Source organism: Ambystoma mexicanum, chromosome 1p (genome assembly GCF_040938575.1).
Source record: "Ambystoma mexicanum isolate Mex_15411 chromosome 1p, UKY_AmexF1_1, whole genome shotgun sequence".
Lineage (NCBI taxonomy): Eukaryota > Metazoa > Chordata > Amphibia > Caudata > Ambystomatidae > Ambystoma > Ambystoma mexicanum.
The window spans coordinates 1,390,212,578-1,390,229,435 of record NC_090921.1 but is presented as its reverse complement, the minus strand read 5'-3'; the positions used below and the strand labels follow the sequence as shown (position 1 = coordinate 1,390,229,435).

Here is a 16,858-nt window from a genome sequence, read left to right as displayed (position 1 = left end):
TGAGGGCTTCCCGATGGTCCAGGCTCCGCTGGATCGTCCGTTGGTGGTAAGGGCAACCTTGTCTTTATCTCCGTACACAAGGCCTGGATCGCCATCAAGATCGCTTCCGAGTTGTCTTGTGGCCCAGGTACCGGCTGAGACAGGAGCAACAGCCATTGAGTGGAATCCGCTGCCTCCACAGGCTCCTCGTCGACACCACCGTCGCTTTCCTCGTCCGCCTAGTTGGGATCCCTTCCGTGGGACCAGACTTCCTCGAACTTCTTGTTCAGGATCTTCACGACTCCAGCCAGCTCCTCCTCAGAGGCTGTATCAGTGTCCGTGATGGCCACCGGGCCACCCCCTCTTTTTCCACCGGGGCTTTCACAGGGATCTTATCGATGGGCTGAAAAGAGGATTCCCTCCGCGGTGGCAGGGAAACTCTGGGCCCGAGGTCGCCTCCAAGGGGGTAGCCTCCACAGGCTTCGCCAGGGCTGCCGCGACTCCCTTGATAGAGGCCTTAGCCGGGTGAATCAGGGCCTTCACGACTTTGGGAACACTTGAGGCCTTAACCTTGGGGGGAGGGTCACCGCCTCGCTTCCCTTCGGCTGTCTCCGTCGGGATAAACGGAGCTTCTCCCGAAGCTTACCCGGGTTCTCCGATTTCCTCTTCCCCGAGCCAGAGCGTTGGCTCGTGGTTGATGGCGTCGGTGAAAGTGCGCCCTGCCTGGCAGCCGAGCAGCCCGACCGATCGGCTCTCCCGGTGCCCGCGGACTCACAGTGCTTTGTCTTATGTTGGGCCACTATTGCCGGAGCGCCCTCAAAGGTCTTAGAAGACCGCTCGGACATCATCTTCTCACCTACCGCTGGGCTCTTCCCTTCCAGCCAGTTGGTGAGCCAGACATGCCGATCCCTCATGGTCCATTCCGACATGTTCTTGCAAAACGCACAGTCCTTTGCCACGTGCGTTTTATCTTCGTGAAGGCAGTAGACACATCTGGAATGCTCATCCTCCTTTAAGACATTCTGCAATTCGCATCCAGGGCAGCTCCTGAACAGCTTGGATCCGGGCGTCGTGTTTCCTTTGTCCTGGGCCATCTCCACGCAGGGTAGGCGTCAAAGTTCTTCTGGAATCCTCCAAGAAGTTAAACTCGACGAAACCTCGCCCTTGAGGAGTGTAGAAAATTCCGAAACAGGTCCCTGTTGATCCGAAGTAGAAACGGTGGAGCTTGAGGCTCGATTGACCGAAAAAATGAGATTCACCTCTTTGAAAAATTTGTAAAACGCAGTAAAAGCTTGAGAGCTATACCACGAGGACTCCCAAAACTTGAACGAGCGCTAAAAATCTGAAGATGGCTGCCAGAGGGGGGCTTAGGTAGAGGGCAGTCATTGGCTGGGGGCAGTATGACCCCAGAGACCAGTGATTGGTTATTAGGAGAAAGACAGTTCAGAAACGAACCTGAAACTGATTTTTTCTTTACCGAGGATTCCCAGCCTGACGACGGGGAATATTCATGAGCATGTGAATCCATGCCAGACCCCATGCTGGAGAAGTACCCAGCCTATAGGACTGTTTATTTGAATAGGAAATAATAAAAGCGGTTGGTCACCGCAGAGTAAAAACAGCGCATTGATGCTCCCCGATATGAGAGGACAATGAGACCGCTGTGTAGGCCAATTAGCCAGACGAAGAACCTGCTACTGCTAGGATTTGAAAGCATTCACTGACAGAATGGCGCAAACTATTATCCAAATTGGTCCTCAAAAGATGGATTGGTCTAAGATAAATGTATGTAAGTAAGCCAAGGGAGAAAATCAGGCGGCATCTCTCAAAGGTTTAAAACTGTACTTTGAACAGTATTCTGGGATGGTGGAGGCCGCGCTTATAGCGCCTGAAGATGTTGTGGTCGAATTTGTTATGGGATTGTAACTCAAAGTCTCTCAAAGAATTAAGACAGCGTTGATAGGATGGGAAGGAAAGGGTTTAGGGGATTTATTTATTTATTGTTTGCTTGTTAGGTGCGAATACAATAAGAAAATACTGTTTCAAAGCGGGGGAGGGAGCAGGCATGGTTGAAATACATTAAAAACACAATATTTAATGCAGTAATACAATAAGATACATTAAAACAATATTTAAGAGCAGTGGGGGGAAGGAAAAGAGGACGAACAAACTATGCCTTGTGAGTATTCAGAATGTGCAAGTGCTGCAAGGAAGAGGGCAGAGAGGGGAGTCTGAGCTCAAGGGTGAGCCACAGATAAAGTGCTGGGAATGTTGAGTGTTACACGGGCCAGAGCCGCAAGAGGTCTAAGTGCGAACCTCCAGGGCGGATTATGAAACTTCAAGTGCAGTGGAAAGACATGAGCTGGGCCGATTGGGTGTGGGGGGTCAGGACCCTGAGGATGCATATGGGCGCATGACACCAATCGCAGCAACTGTGGGATTAGCAGAGGAGAGAAAAGGGAAGGAGGAGGTAAAGAGCAAGGCCTTAAAAAGATTCTGGAATTTAAGAAGATCCTGCTCAAGGCGCAGAGGGAGAGGGAGGCTGTTCCACAGGAGCGAGCCAGCTGAAGGGAGTGAACGGCCCCCTACCCTCTGTTTAGCAAAATGCTTTACACTCAGAGTTGGTGCCAGAGGAACGTAGTGGTCTAGAGGAAGAATATTTGGTAAAGTAAAGTTGAAGATAATGTGGTCTGTGGGTCCAGACAGCCTTGTGGCTAATGCAGAGGGATTATAATTTAATTTGTGCAGCAACCGGGAGCCAGTGAAAACTTTTTAGTGCAGGAGAGATGCGGTCCCTGTGTTTAAGGCCAAGAAAAAGCCTTTCTGCCCTATTCTGGATTAGCTGCAGGGGTCGTAGAGTGGACGATGGAAGATTCAGGAGGAGGCTATTACAATAGTCAAGCCTAGAGAGAACCAGGGCTAGGGTCACATTGTGTCACGACTCGCTCCCTTCGCTCCCGCCACTTGGGGGCATGTTTTGGGGTTTATTCCCTACTGGACATTTCCTCCGAACCTAATGCTACAGTGCTGTGATGAATTGGGAGCGCTAAAACCTTATTTTCCAAGTTACTTCCCTTCCGGATCCATTCCAGGTTTTTGGCAGCCAGCATGCTACTTTGATCAAATGACTGCTTCCCAGAATGCCTGGCTCACTGCTTCACCTCCTCCCTTGCAGGACAAGGTTGGGTGGAGGATAGGCAACACCTGTGGCTGCAGGTACAGCAGGTGGCACACCTGAGGGGTGTGCTCGTTAAGCAGCTTTAAAAGCCTCAGTTTGCTTCAGTCCAGCGCTGGTCATCGTTGCAGTGTTCCTGTTGTGACTGGTCCCTTGTTCCTAGCTTTTGTGCCTAGTTCCTAGTTCCTGTTCCTTGTTCCTCCGCCCTGGATTTCGGATTCATGTGCTTAATTGATTTCTGCTTTCTGGATTTCCCTTTCTGTCTTCCTCTGTCTGCAGGCAGCCTTTCTCTGTGCTTTACCCTTTGATGCAGCCCAATTTGCCTGTGTTTCTGTTTCTTTGATGCTGTCCTTTGCTACTGAAAAACTTGATGCATTAGTCTTTCCCTTTTTAGATTTAGCTTCCTGCCTTTTCTCCTTGGATGGGTGGGAAAGGTTTCCTTTTGTGATATCATTTTCCCTGCTCCTGATCCTTACTTTCTATTGGGATCCATTCCATGTTTTCCGTTGCACTTCTGCATTTATTTCCCATTTGATTATCTAGGTGGGGGGTGCTGTTGTTAACTAGTCCCTGTGTGAATGCCTTTTGTTTTCCTCACTATTTCTTTAATCACAATTCCTACTTGCTCCTTGACTTAGGTCTTAGGTATTTAGTTATTCTCCACCCATTGCTGTTATAGCCTTCTGGGTCCCTGTTTGATCAACTGGGTTCGTGGGTTTACTGACATTCAAGTGGTCTTTCCGGTTCTCGTGAGTACTGTTTTTAAGTTCCTTATTCAGTATCATCCAGAGTGTCAGCACACAGATCCTGTCCTTGCTTGCCCTCTACGTGCGCTTAGCGCTGTCATTATCTGTAATAGCATAGTGGGTAAGGAGTTTGCCAACTTTCCTTTCAGTCATAAGGAGGTTCTAAATGCTTACCCCACATCCCTTTTCATATATTGGTATTTTTGTTTCACTCTATCTGCACTCCTGGGTTTTAGTATATATGAGTCGTGGTTCTTGTGTGCACGTTGTTTGATTCAAGGTTATTCACTGTGCGAATTTGTGCACATTTCCCTTGCCATATTCGCTGCCTTTGTACTCACCTGATTAATCCTGATACATTGAGCCTCTGGGGTAAAGTGATAAAAGGGAGAAGGAAGAGCTGAAAGTGGGACTTCTTGGCAATGGCCTGAATGTGAGGGATGAACGAGAGAGAGGAGTCGAAGATGACTCCAAAGTTTCTGGCTTCAGAAGAGGGCATAGGGGGAGAGCCCAAAGAGGAAGGCCAGAGTGAAGGGAAGGAGTAGGGAGCAGGGGTCGCGATGGGAAGGATCTTAGTTTTACAAGCGCTGAGGCAGAGATCGTTGGAGGTGCCGATAGGCAGTCAGGGATGATGGAGTGTGCAAGAGTCGGCAGGGAATTGGCTGCACCGCACTTTCATGAGAAGGTCGAGAGACAAAAGGAAAACTACTGAAGCTAAGCTTATGGCATTACAGATACAAAGCTGACAACCTCCCCAGGGATGGGGAGGGTTCTGCCCGCTCTGGGAGGGTGAGGGCGGTTACGGGAAAGAGGGAGAGGAGCACCCCAGTTGTTTGAACCAGGCCAAGAAGCAAACAAGGGGATTCCTCGGGATGGTACATTTCTGTAAGCAATGGGTGCTGGGATATGTATAGACAGTTAAGTCCTTTCAGCACCTCATGCATGATTCGACCCCCAATCCCCTGACATGGTCTCAGGAAGCAGAAGATGCTTTTGTCACCATTAAGCAAGCACTTGCAATGGCTGCAGCACTAGGTTTGCTGGATTATAGCAAGGCCATTGCTCTGTTTTGCGATTAGCACAAAGGGTTTTGCTCACAGTGTGTTGGCTCAGTTACACAGTGATAAAGCACTAGCCCGTATCATATTATATAGTGTAGCTTAAGATCCAGTAGCAGCGGGTCTCCTACCATGCCTACCAACAGTCACAGCTACTGCACTGTTATAGTAAAGAAAACAAACTCCCTGGTACAAGGACATCCCGTCACAATTTCTGTTCCTCGTGCAGTATCATTTTCCCCTAGGATTTATTCTGAATACACAGAAATGTTAGATTGACATTCTGCCTACAAAAGCAATTAAGTGATAGGAAAGTGTGCAATTGGAATTGTTCATATAACTTTAGCTCCCAGAATTACAGGAACCGGACTGCTTCAGACCATTAAAATTAACATAATGCTGTGTCAAATGTAATTTTCGGAAAAAAGGATTGCTTCTGCAACAAATTAATGTAGAGAGTCAAAGAGGTTTTTTGTAGCTTATCTAATACAATATGAATTGAAAATAAGAAAAATGGATGAATAGATTCATCACTTTATGGAGTTCAAGTACGTTTTTAGGATGTTGACTAAACATTGATGGACATGAACGCTACGGTAAGACTTGAAATACTACTGCATAGCTTTGGCTAGGCAGATTAGTATCAAGACTCTGCGCAGAGAGTAGAAAGTAAAACATCAATGTCATGCCTAGGAAAAGCCAATAGGTCTGTATTTTTCTGAGTAGGTGAATATGACTGGACAAACCTGCCTTGCTGTTATTTCCTTCTGTTCCCCAAATGCACGTAATTGCTAAATTAGCAGAAACCTGTAGTGTACCAGCTTTCCTTTATTTGTGTCTTGTTGTAATAGTAGACCTCCGCCCATAGTGCAAGTACCTATTGTCCTTCGTTTCCTAAAACAGTTATTCACAGAGTTTACAGCAACCTCTTGTCTGGTCTCAGGCTAGGGCACAAAGTTTCCTGAACCATGGTTTTTATGAGTTGTCGGGTTCCTACTGCTTATCTGTGACTAATACTTTGTGTTTCATGGTATTGCTAGATTGCTAGGTTTCCAAGTTGGTTTGCAGCTTTCCTTGCCTACTTCCCTCCTAGCCTCTGATACCCTTTCTTTTTTTATTTTTTTTATTTATTTTTTTTTTTTTTATTGAAGCGTCAGCCTAAAATACCCTTTCTTATTCGTATCCCACGATTTCCTCTCTACCATCATCCATGTGAGCCTTCTATGTAACATCTTGTGTAGATTCAGTCTACAGCCCCAGCCTACAGTTTTTTCTCTTTCCTTCTTCTCTCTGCCTTTCTGGTACCTAGTTCTTTATACCGGCTCTGCTTTTCGCCTTGATTGCAAATTGGTCCACTATTGTGCCTCAGCTGTGTATCCGAATACAGTGAGACACCAGCAAACTGTGCCCCCCCCCCCTCCATTTTATATGTTCTCTCCCGCCTAACTGTACTCCAATGCAATAGTAGGGGCTTGTAGGTGGTGCTTAGGTGCCAATCAATAGCTAAAATTAAAAGGTCTGCAATTGATATTTGTAAGTCAATAAAAAAAAAAAATTACAAAAATGTAACACTAACTTCAGTGCACACACATCAAGAGAAGGCAGGCTCAATGCAAATAAGAAGGGACATTTTAGTGTATCTTGTTCATATACTCATTTAAAAGGACCAAAGCAAATGTTACAGCCTTGTTAGAATGGTGCACCAGTACTTACATCATTTCATTGTGTTAGTGCTAAATGGAAAGCCTGGCAGTATGGTCAGTGAAATTGACTTGTGAGAACAGACTACTGCCATGCAGCAATATAGGAATGAGCAGTGGCTTTTAAGCTGCTACTCAGCCCTACATTACTTATAGGACAGCAGTGACCTCCATCGTAAAGGTTAAACATGCACAGCCTAATAGTAGGCCTACTACTCCTCCTTAGGTACCATGGGCAGGGGCACACTATACTCTCCAGGAGGTTGTGAGACATTGTGGAAGTATGCAAACAGTAGTACAGTAACAAACTGTCCAATGGTTCTTTAAAAATAAGACCTTAAATAAAATAAAAAGACAAACCATTAAAAAACGAATAACCTACCCCTGGTAGTGACATACACAGAGAATGCGACTTTGGGAAAAAAGCTACTCTGGGTACTGAAGAACAGTGGGAATGCAAGTAAAAAGTTGGCAAACAAGGTCAACACATCTAAGGCCTAAGATCTGGTCTTAAATGTCAATATAACCCGTATAACAAGGCCAAGGGGAGATAGCCATCAATGTATACCTTCTCATCTTTCAGGATCTCAGCAGTGTCTAGCTGGGCTTCGGAACGCGTTTTGGAGAGACAAGTCTAGTCTGAGTTGGCAAGCTGGCTCGACGGGACATGTTGCAGATTAACTGCTTCAGGCCGGAAGAAACCCAAGAGGCATGCGATGTTCAGGCCGATGTATCTAAAAAATCGACAGGGTCTCAATGAGCGGAAAAGGTGCAGATTAGGCTTCAGCCGCAAGCTTGTTAAATGGATGTAACAAAACGGTGCAGCTTGACTAGTAGCAACAGTTCAAAGAAGCTTGAGATAGGCAGACAATGTTCAGGTCAGTGCAGCTCCAAGGTGCTCAAAGTAGCTCGAAGTGTGTGTCAAAGGCAGCTCCATCGGGTCTTTGCAGCAGCTTGAAGGAGTTTGGAGTGCTTGAAGTTGTTCAAAATTGTGGAGAGAGCGCAAGGGAGCTTCTTTTATATCCTTGGGGTGTTGTGGGGCCTTTCACTGGATCCCTGAGAAAAGGCAAGACCATCTTCTGCCCCTTCCAGCCAGAAAAGGTGATGGGGACATGTAGGGCTGCCAATTCACCAGACAGAATCCTGGGTACTAGTGTTCAGCAGAACTCATGCTTTCCTCCAGCTCTTCCCTTCCAATGTTCCTCTTTAGCGGTTGCAAACTCATTGTCTTCACTCAACGGATGGACTTTGGGCAGCATTTATCGCGAAAGTGTGAAGTGAAATCCTAAAGTTACTCAAAGGTGATTCTTTAAGATGGTCTCAAAGAGGAATATAAAGATAATTTAATTAAGTATGGGTTTTATCTCCTTATAAAGCCACTTTGCAACAGCAGATTTATCCAGTGTAAGCCTTCTGTAAGGAAGTCTCATTGCTGATGTGACGAGGGTTCTTTTGTAGGTGGTCGGCTCCCAGAGAGCTTTAGCTGCAGGAAGTTGGGGGAGGGACTATTTCAGGAAAGAAGTAGGGCTGCAGCATATTCAAGATGGCGCTCCCCTTCTGCGGTCTGTAGGTCCTCTCCCAACTGCCCTCCCCATTATCCTCAGATCAAAGAGACTTCAGTAATTAAATGCCTGCCACGACTTCCCTATTATGCTTTAGAGAGATAATCTGAAGCTCCCAACTCTTTACTCATCCAGGAGGTATGTCCTGTTCTCCAGGGAAATGGGTCAGCTTCCCAGTAAAGAAAAAAGGGCTTCCTCTGCAAACCATCTGCCGTCTGTTGAATTCACAATACAAAAACATGCATATAGCATGTTTTTACTGTCTTTCCTCAAACTGCACTATAACAAGATAAAGCCATCTTATTTTACTTAGTGAAAACGCTGCCACCAGGCGAATGAGGATGTGCGATTAAAGGTGGATTAAACATGGGTGCCAGTGAAAAGGCAGCCCATGGCTGCTGGAATTATTTTAGATCCAGCAGACTGTTTTAAGCACGAAATCAGGCTTTCTCCTTTACCATATCCACCCAATAGTAAAAGGAAAAGATGGGCCAACAGATCTCCGTATGGCTTGGTGTGTTCACTTTTAAGCCACAAAGCCCAGTACAAGATGATCTTTACAGGAGCAACCACTAACTGCTGTCTGTGCTCATATGAGAGTACATGTTACGCTAGAGCCAAATCACATTGCAGCTGCTGGCATGTCAGTGGACAAGGCCCAGCAAAGTACATATGTTCACTAGACTTTTCAGCATGGAGCATGGGAGACTGAGGTCAGTTTAACATAGCACACTTTCTGTAAAAGAAAAAGCACAATCATTTTGACAGCACAAATTTTAAAAACTCAAGATTGTCCTTGCAAATGGCATTCTGTCACAGGATTTCAGTGCATACTTATCTTTAGTAAAAGGCAAAACATTTTGCAATTAAGTTGTAGACAATATTACAATGTGATGTGATAAAAATAAATTAGGTCTTCTTACTCAGTCTGCTCGCCTTCATCTGGTAAAATATTCCGGGTGCACTGAAGCAGGTAATTTCTGAGGAAGAGACCTCTCAGAGGATGCTGGACCCCACGACACATTTCTACCAAGTCCTTCAAAATATCTTTCCTGGACTGGGAAAACGATTTGACATAGACCACGCCCACGGTGATCAGCAAGTAACTAGGAAGAAAATATCAAAGTACAAATTCAGGTTTCTCTCTTGCACATGTTAATTTCATATGTTCATTTCACTAACAACACTCCAGAACCCGACCCACGTTTAAAACGCTCTTGATTTTCATTTGTAGAAGCCTGCTAGAGGTATTGTGAGAAACCAAAGGGTATCTCACCCACTAGTCCTCAGGGACTTGTCATCCAGGTGGCCAGGACACAGCCATCACTTTTGGATCCAGTTCCTGGGAGTGGACCAGTGCGGGAGGATCACCTGGGTGACTGGTCTTCGGGAGTGGGGGTGAGATAACCGATGGGGAGACGGGGTATTCCCCCCAATTTTGTTTATCCATCCTATTTTTTAGGATTTTCCAAAGTCCCAGCCCCCCCACCCTTTGTACACAAAAACTAGGCCAAGGAAGAGGGTGACAGAGTAATCAAACTAACTCTCTCTCATCATACTGGACATGTCCCATTAATAGGGTCAGGCAAAATCAGGCACTTTACCCTCAGTGCATACACCTGATACCAGTTAGCTCTCCTCACGCGAATAAAAGGCAACACCTAAAGACACACTCTGAACAAGGCGGAACACGAGAACGAGCAGAACTTCCGGGACGAAGGCACACCTACTGGAGCAGAGCAACAGACCGAGGGATGAGGGCAGCGGGCCAAAAAACCCAAGGCATCCCTACTCGAAGTCGTTGCCTCCGACAGGTTGCGAAAGACATGTGGAGAAGGCCAGATCCCACATGTGAAGATTGCATTGTGTTTCAAGGACACCAGCGACCCTCCTGGGTGAACGGCAGAGTTGGGGAGGCGAGGTCAAGCCTGTGGTACTAACCTTGACTCGGAAATCGGAAAATGCAAAACAAAAAAGAATCGTACACAGAGGGTGAGTTGGGAAGCAACCTAAGAGATCGGCGTGTGTTAAAGTGAATGAAGTAGCAACATCATATCATAAATGAAGGCTGAACGCATGTGGAAGAGATGCAAAGAAAGGCAGACCCGTGAATGATCATTAAAGTAAAATACAGCTGCAAGATCAGAGATACTAAGTAACGGAGTGGTCCGGTGAAAAGAAGTAACCCATTCGAAAGTCTCTGTGAAAGGTGCATTGCTTGAAGCTAAAGGGAGAACAAACAGCAAGAGTGAAAGTAAAATTGTGACCGTTAAGTTGAAGAGGTCCTGCAGTGGTCAGTAACGAAAACCATGCACATTCAAAAGACTTCGACATCCAAAAGTGGTCCGAGCCTGATTGAAGGAGACTGGAAGTATATTAAGCTTGGTAAAAGGAGCCCTCCTTGCAAATGTGTGTGAACTGTATTGTGAGAGGTCTGAGTCCGGCAGAAGGAGACCTACGAGAACTGTGTGGTAAAAGGTCTGAGCCCGACAGAGGGGAACCTTTGCGAGCGTTTTGGTGAAAACATTAATCAGAGACAGGAACTTTAAACGTGGAAGGCCAGGCGGGCCTCGATCCACGGTTTTGAACCGTCTACTGTGTTGTAAACCGAGTCAGAGTGTGCCATCCTGCCTACAAGGATGAGGCCTAACATGGGGAGGAGAGCTGGTTCAGCCACATTGTAATTTGAACACTGACTTTTCCTTTTGCATACACTTTCTCCTTTTTACACTTTTTATACAAGAGATAGGGCAGGCATTAGGTTTTTGTTAGAAGAACACGTTACTTACCAACTGGTAACGTTCTTTCGACTGGATGTTCCTCCAACGTATTCCACATCTTTGACATGTAATGTCCACAGCTGTGCACTTCGGAAACTTTTTTGGCAGAGGGCATCCTGCGTCGAAGACGTCGGGTCTATGTCCCTCGAAGGCCTAGGACGCACGGCGCCCGTAGCCTCAGTTTATGTTTTTTCCTCCATAACGTGGGACACCAATGTTTGCTGGACTGCACATAGTCTTGCGGAAACGTAAGCTGCAATCGCATAGGAAATTCACCTGAAGGGCAGGCTGGGAGGGCGATGTGTAATACGTTGGAGGAACATCCAGTCGAAAGAACGTTACCAGTTGGTATGTAACTTGTTCTTCGAATGGATTGTGTCCGCCAACGTATTCCACATCTTTGACAGACTCCCAAAGCAGTACCAGAAAATGGAGGAGGGAAAGAATTTAGAGTACCCAATTAGATGGCAGAACAAAGCACCGCCTTACCGAAGGCCATATCTGGACCATGGATGGTATCCCGGGAGTAATGTTTAACAAAGGTGTGGATAGAAGTCCATGTGGCTGCATCACAAATATTTCTTATATGAACTCCCAGCCGCAGGGCTGTGGAGGTAGCCACGCCCCTAGTGGAATGAGCTTGCAACCCTTCAGGAGGGTCCTTGCCTGCCAACCGATAACATTAGGTAATGGTGAGAATAATCCACCTGGACAAGGTCTGTTTTGTAACAGCTTGGCCCAATCGGTGACCAGCATACCCCACAAAGAGTTGATCGTCCACTCTGACCCTGGACATCCTAGAAATATAAAAGCTCAGAGCTCTCCTAGGGTCCAACCGATGGAGTCGCTTCTCTTCCTTACCAGGATGAGGAGGAGGATAGAACAACAGAAGAACCACTTTCTAGCTCAAATGAAATTCCGACATTACCTTAGGTAGAAAGGAAGAACTTACCCGCAGTACAACCCGATCCTTGTGGAACACATTAAAGGGCAGCTTAGATGAAAGTGCCAGCAAGTGAGTGAAGTCACTGCAAACAAGAACACCGTCTTGAAGGACAAGAACCTCAAAGGACAAGAGTGCAAGGGTTCAAACGGAGCACCCGTGAGAAATTTCAAATCCCAAATTCAGATCCCATACCGGCACCTGGAAAGGAGACGGTGGGAACACATTAGTGAGTCCTTTAAGAAATTGAGAAATCAAAGGAATCTCAAAGTAAGTACTTTCTTCAGACGACCGCTTGAAGATAGACCGCGCCGCCTGGTAACCTTTAATGGTACCCACTTGAAGGCCTTTGTGGGCCAAAGAAAGCAAAAAAAGACAAATCCATGGGAATGAAACACAGAAAAGGATCAACATTTTGTCCTCTGCACCAGTCACAAAACGTATACCAACGGTAAAGGGATTTTGTTGATGGCCGCCAGGCCGAAAGCAACACCTCCATCACGTCATCCGGGAGGTCCCAATCCTTATACCTCAACCTTTCAGATACCAAGCGTGAAGGTTGAGAGTCCTGACCTCTGGATGGAGAACCTGAACCCCCCCCCCCCTCTCGCGCAAGAGCAGTTCCTCTCAGTAGGGAAGACGGCGTGGAGGGCAGATGGACATTTCTAGAAGGTCCAGGTACCACACTCTCCTGGCCCAATCCAGAGCAATGAGGACCATGTTGGATCTGCACCTCCAAAACCCTCCTTAGCACTTGAGGAATGACTGGGACTAGAGGAAACGCGTACAGCAGTGGGAATGACCAATCCACTACGAATGCGTCTCCTAAGGCGCCTCTTGGAGGAAATTGCTTCGAGCAGAATCTCTCGCACTTCCAGTTGGCATTGGTGGCGAATAAATCCACTTGTGGGGTTCCCCAAAGGGGGACGATCTCCAGAAGGACTTCCTGAGTCAACTCCCACTTGTGAGAGACAGTGTTCTGCCACTGCATTTTCCTCTCCGGTCAGATGAACTGCCGAAAGCAAAATTTCCTGCTGGATTGCCGAGAACCAGAGCTGCATTGGCTCTCTGCACAACGGGAGAGACCCTACCCCGCCACCCCTCGTTTTGTTGAGGTAATGCATGGTCATTGTGTTGTCTGTCATTATCATGACACTCTTCCCCCGTACAAACGGCAGAACAGCCTTCAGGGCCAGCCTGATGGCCCTCAGCTCTAACAGGTGGAGTTTGGACTCAGACGGAGACCAACGACCGCTGGCGGTCAAGTCCTCGGCATGAGCTCCCCATCCTGTGAGGGAAGCGTCCATCACTACAGTCACCTAAGGCCATGGTTACCAAAATGGCTCCCCCTTCATCAGGTTCTCCTCGTTGGCCCACCACAGCAGATCCTGTGAGACCGAGAGTGGAATCTGAACAGGATCCAAGATATTGCCTGCGAACTGCAGCCACAGCATCTTGAGAACCCATTGCAGAGATCTCATCTGCAGTCTGGCCTCTGGCACCAGAAAAATGCAGGATGCCATGAGGCCGAGCAGCCTTAAGAATTCGTAAGCCAGGAGAATCTGGCCACGTTGAAACTTGTCCACCATCTGCACAATGTGATGAGCCCTGACCTTGGGAGGCGAGCACTTCCCCCAAGGACGTGTCCAACACAGCTCTGATGTACTGGAGCTGCTAGGAAGGTGTCAGATGCGACTTCTTGAAATTGAGGGAGAAGCCCAGCCGTGGAGGGAGCGGAAGGTGACGCAGAGGTGATCCAATGCTTGTTCGGGAGTACGCGCATGGATCAGCCAGTCATCCAGGTAGGGGTAGACGTGAATCCCCCATCGCCTGACATACGCTGCCACCACCACTATCAGCTTGGTGAAGACCCTCAGGGCGGAGGTTAATCCGAACGGCAGGACCCGAAACTGAAAGTGCGAGTCACAAGCCGCAAACCTCAGGTACTTTCTATGCTTGGGATGAATTGGCACATGAAAGTAAGCGTCCTGTAGGTCCAGAGACACCAACCAATCCGGAAGTTGATGGGCCTGGAGGACTTGAGAAATAGTGACCATCTTGAACTTGTCCTTCCCGAGAAGTTTGTTCAACCAACGCAAATCCCGGATGGGTCTCAATCCCCAGTCTTTCTTTGGAATCAAAAAAATATGGGGAATACCATCCCTTGTTCCTGTCCGCTACAGGCATCAGTTCTATAGCGCCTTTCTCCAGCAGGGTCAGGATTTCCTGCAGAAGGAGTGGATCTGGAAGTTTCAAAGAGAGATTCCCCGGTGGATTGTCGTGAGGCCGTTTTAGGAAGGGAAGGCAGTAGCCGTGGACTATTGTATCCAAAACCCACGCATCTGAAGTAATGGCTCGCCATTCTTCGAGATGTTGAGACAGTCTGCCTCCAAACCGGCAAACAATGGGACATGCCTCATGCTTGTTTAGGAGCGGCAGTGCCTGAAGGCAAAGAGGCAGCTGCCCGAGTGGCTTTGGCACCTCTATTTCCCCAGACCACCATGGGTACTTTTAGGTTGACACCTTTGACTGGCGGCTCCTCTCGTCCTGCCAAAGGAGGAGTAGTAACGAAAAGAACCTCCCCTCCACTGCTGTCTCCTAGGATGAAAAGGCAGAGGTTGACATTGCAGCGCTCAAAGATTTTGACACAGCTTTCGAGGCCTGCAACCTCTCAAGGCTCTCGTCAGCCTTGCTACCAAACAAATGGGTGCCATCAAAGGGCATGTTCAAAAGACGGGCTTGCACATCCGGAGCAAAATCGACTTCCGCAATCACGCAAACCTGCGTATAACGGTGCTCGCAGCCATGGACCGGCTAACACTCTCGGCCGTGTCCAAACCAGACTGAAGGGATTGACACATGGCATCCTTGTCATCCTGCACGAGAGCAAGGAACCCATTCCTTTCTTCCCCTTCGGGAATATGCTCAGCCGCAAGAGAAACATTCCACAGAGTGTGTTAAAACCCAGCTAAGGCACATGTGGAGAAGGCTGATTTCTGTCACGGCTCGCTCCCTTCGCTCCCGTTCTGGCCACTTGGGGGCATGTTTTGGGGTTTATTCCCTACTGGACATTTCCTCCGAACCCTATGCTACAGTGTTGTGATGAATTGGGAGCGCTACAACCTTATTTTCCAAGTTACTTCCCTTCCGGATCCATTCCAGGTTTTTGGCAGCCAACATGCTACTTTAATCAAATGACTATGCTTCCCAGAATGCCTGGCTCACTGCTTCACCTCCTCCCTTGCAGGACAAGGTTGGGTGGAGGATAGGCAACACCTGTGGCTGCAGGTGCAGCAGGCGGCACACCTGAGGGGTGTGCTCGTTAAGCAGCTTTAAAAGCCTCAGTTTGCTTCAGTCCAGCACTGGTCATTGTTGCAGTCTTCCTGTTGTGACTGGTCCCTTGTTCCTTGTTCCTAGCTTTTGTGCCTAGTTCCTAGTTCCTGTTTCTTGTTCCTCTGCCCTGGATTTCGGATTTATGTGCTTAATTGATTTCTGCTTTCTGGATTTCCCTTTCTGTCTTCCTCGGTCTGCAGGCAGCCTTTCTCTGTGCTTTACCCTTTGATGCTGCCCAATTTGCCTGTGTTCTCAGTTTCTTTGATGCTGTCCTTTGCTACTGAAAAACTTGATGCATTAGTCTTTCCCTTTATAGATTTAGCTTCCTGCCTTTTCTCCTTGGATGGGTGGGAAAGGTTTCCTTTTGTGATATCATTTTCCCTGCTCCTGATCCTTACTTTCTATTGGGATCCATTCCATGTTTTCCATTGCACCTCTGCATTTATTTCCCATTGATTATGAGGTGTGGGGGGCTGTTGTAACTAGTCCCTGTGTGAATGCCTTTTGTTTTCCTCACTATTCTATAATCACAATTCCTACTTGCCCCTTTACTTGGGTTTTATGTATTTAGTTATCCTCCACCCATTGCTATTATAGCCTTCTGGGTCCCTGTTTGATCAACTGGGTTTGTGGGTTTACTGACATTCAAGTGGTCTTTCCGGTCCTCATGAGTACTGTTTCTAAGTTCCTTATTCAGTATCATCCAGAGTGTCAGCTCACAGATCCTGTCCTTGCTTGCCCTCTACGTGGGCTTAGCGCTGTCAGTATCTGTAATAGCATAGTGGGTAAGGAGTTTGCCGACTTTCCTTTCAGTCATAAGGAGGTTCTAAGTGCTTACCCCACATCCCTTTTCATTTTGGTATTATTGTTTCACTCTATTTGCACTCCTGGGTTTTTGTATACACGGGTCTTGGCTATTGTATGCACGTTGTTAGATTCAAAGTTGTTCACTGTGCGATTCCGTGCACATTTCCCTTGCCATATTCATTGCCTTCTTCCTTTCTTAACAATTTCAAGCCATACTCCCCTCAGAAAATACCTTGCGAGCCCAACCGTCGAAGCGTTTGTCATCCCTCTCAGGAGGGATGGTAGGGCACGCCGCCTGCCTCGAGGTGGCCGTAGCCGCCTGAACCGCCAAACTCTCGAGAGTGGGGTGAGTGGATAAGTAGTTGGGGTCGTTAACAGAAGAGCAGTACTTCTTTGTCAACGATTTGTTAACAGCCAGAAGAGATTCCGGTGAAAGCCAAGCAGCCGCCACCCTTTTCTGTAAAGTGAGATGAAAAGGTAACACCGGGTCAGAGGACGGAATTTGATCTAAAATGTCAGTTAGATCATCTTGTACAAAATCTTCAGGAGGACTGGACCTGCCCAGATATTCCGTGACCCTAGTCATGAGCCTCCTGTATGACGACTCAGCATGAGCCCCAGGCTCAGGCCTGACAAATTCCACTTCCGGAGAAGTGTCCAAACCACTGGCATCTTCAAGAATTTGCCTCAACTCCTCCAAGGGACTGTCTCCAGAAAAGACTGGAGCCACATCAGGCTCAACAGGGTCCATATAAAAGTCAGACCTTTCCTCCTC

The 16,858-nt window shown here is 47.4% G+C and overlaps 1 protein-coding gene across 1 annotated transcript in view; it reads right to left on the bottom strand.

Annotated features, from left to right (window-relative positions):
- Positions 1 to 16,858, bottom strand: part of VPS35 (VPS35 retromer complex component) — a 1,351,314-nt gene that overhangs the window by 976,652 nt on the left and 357,804 nt on the right. The window contains exon 5 of the mRNA XM_069607068.1: positions 9,144 to 9,326. Coding sequence (XP_069463169.1) covers positions 9,144 to 9,326 — 183 coding nt within the window. The remainder of the gene's footprint in view (positions 1 to 9,143; positions 9,327 to 16,858) is intronic.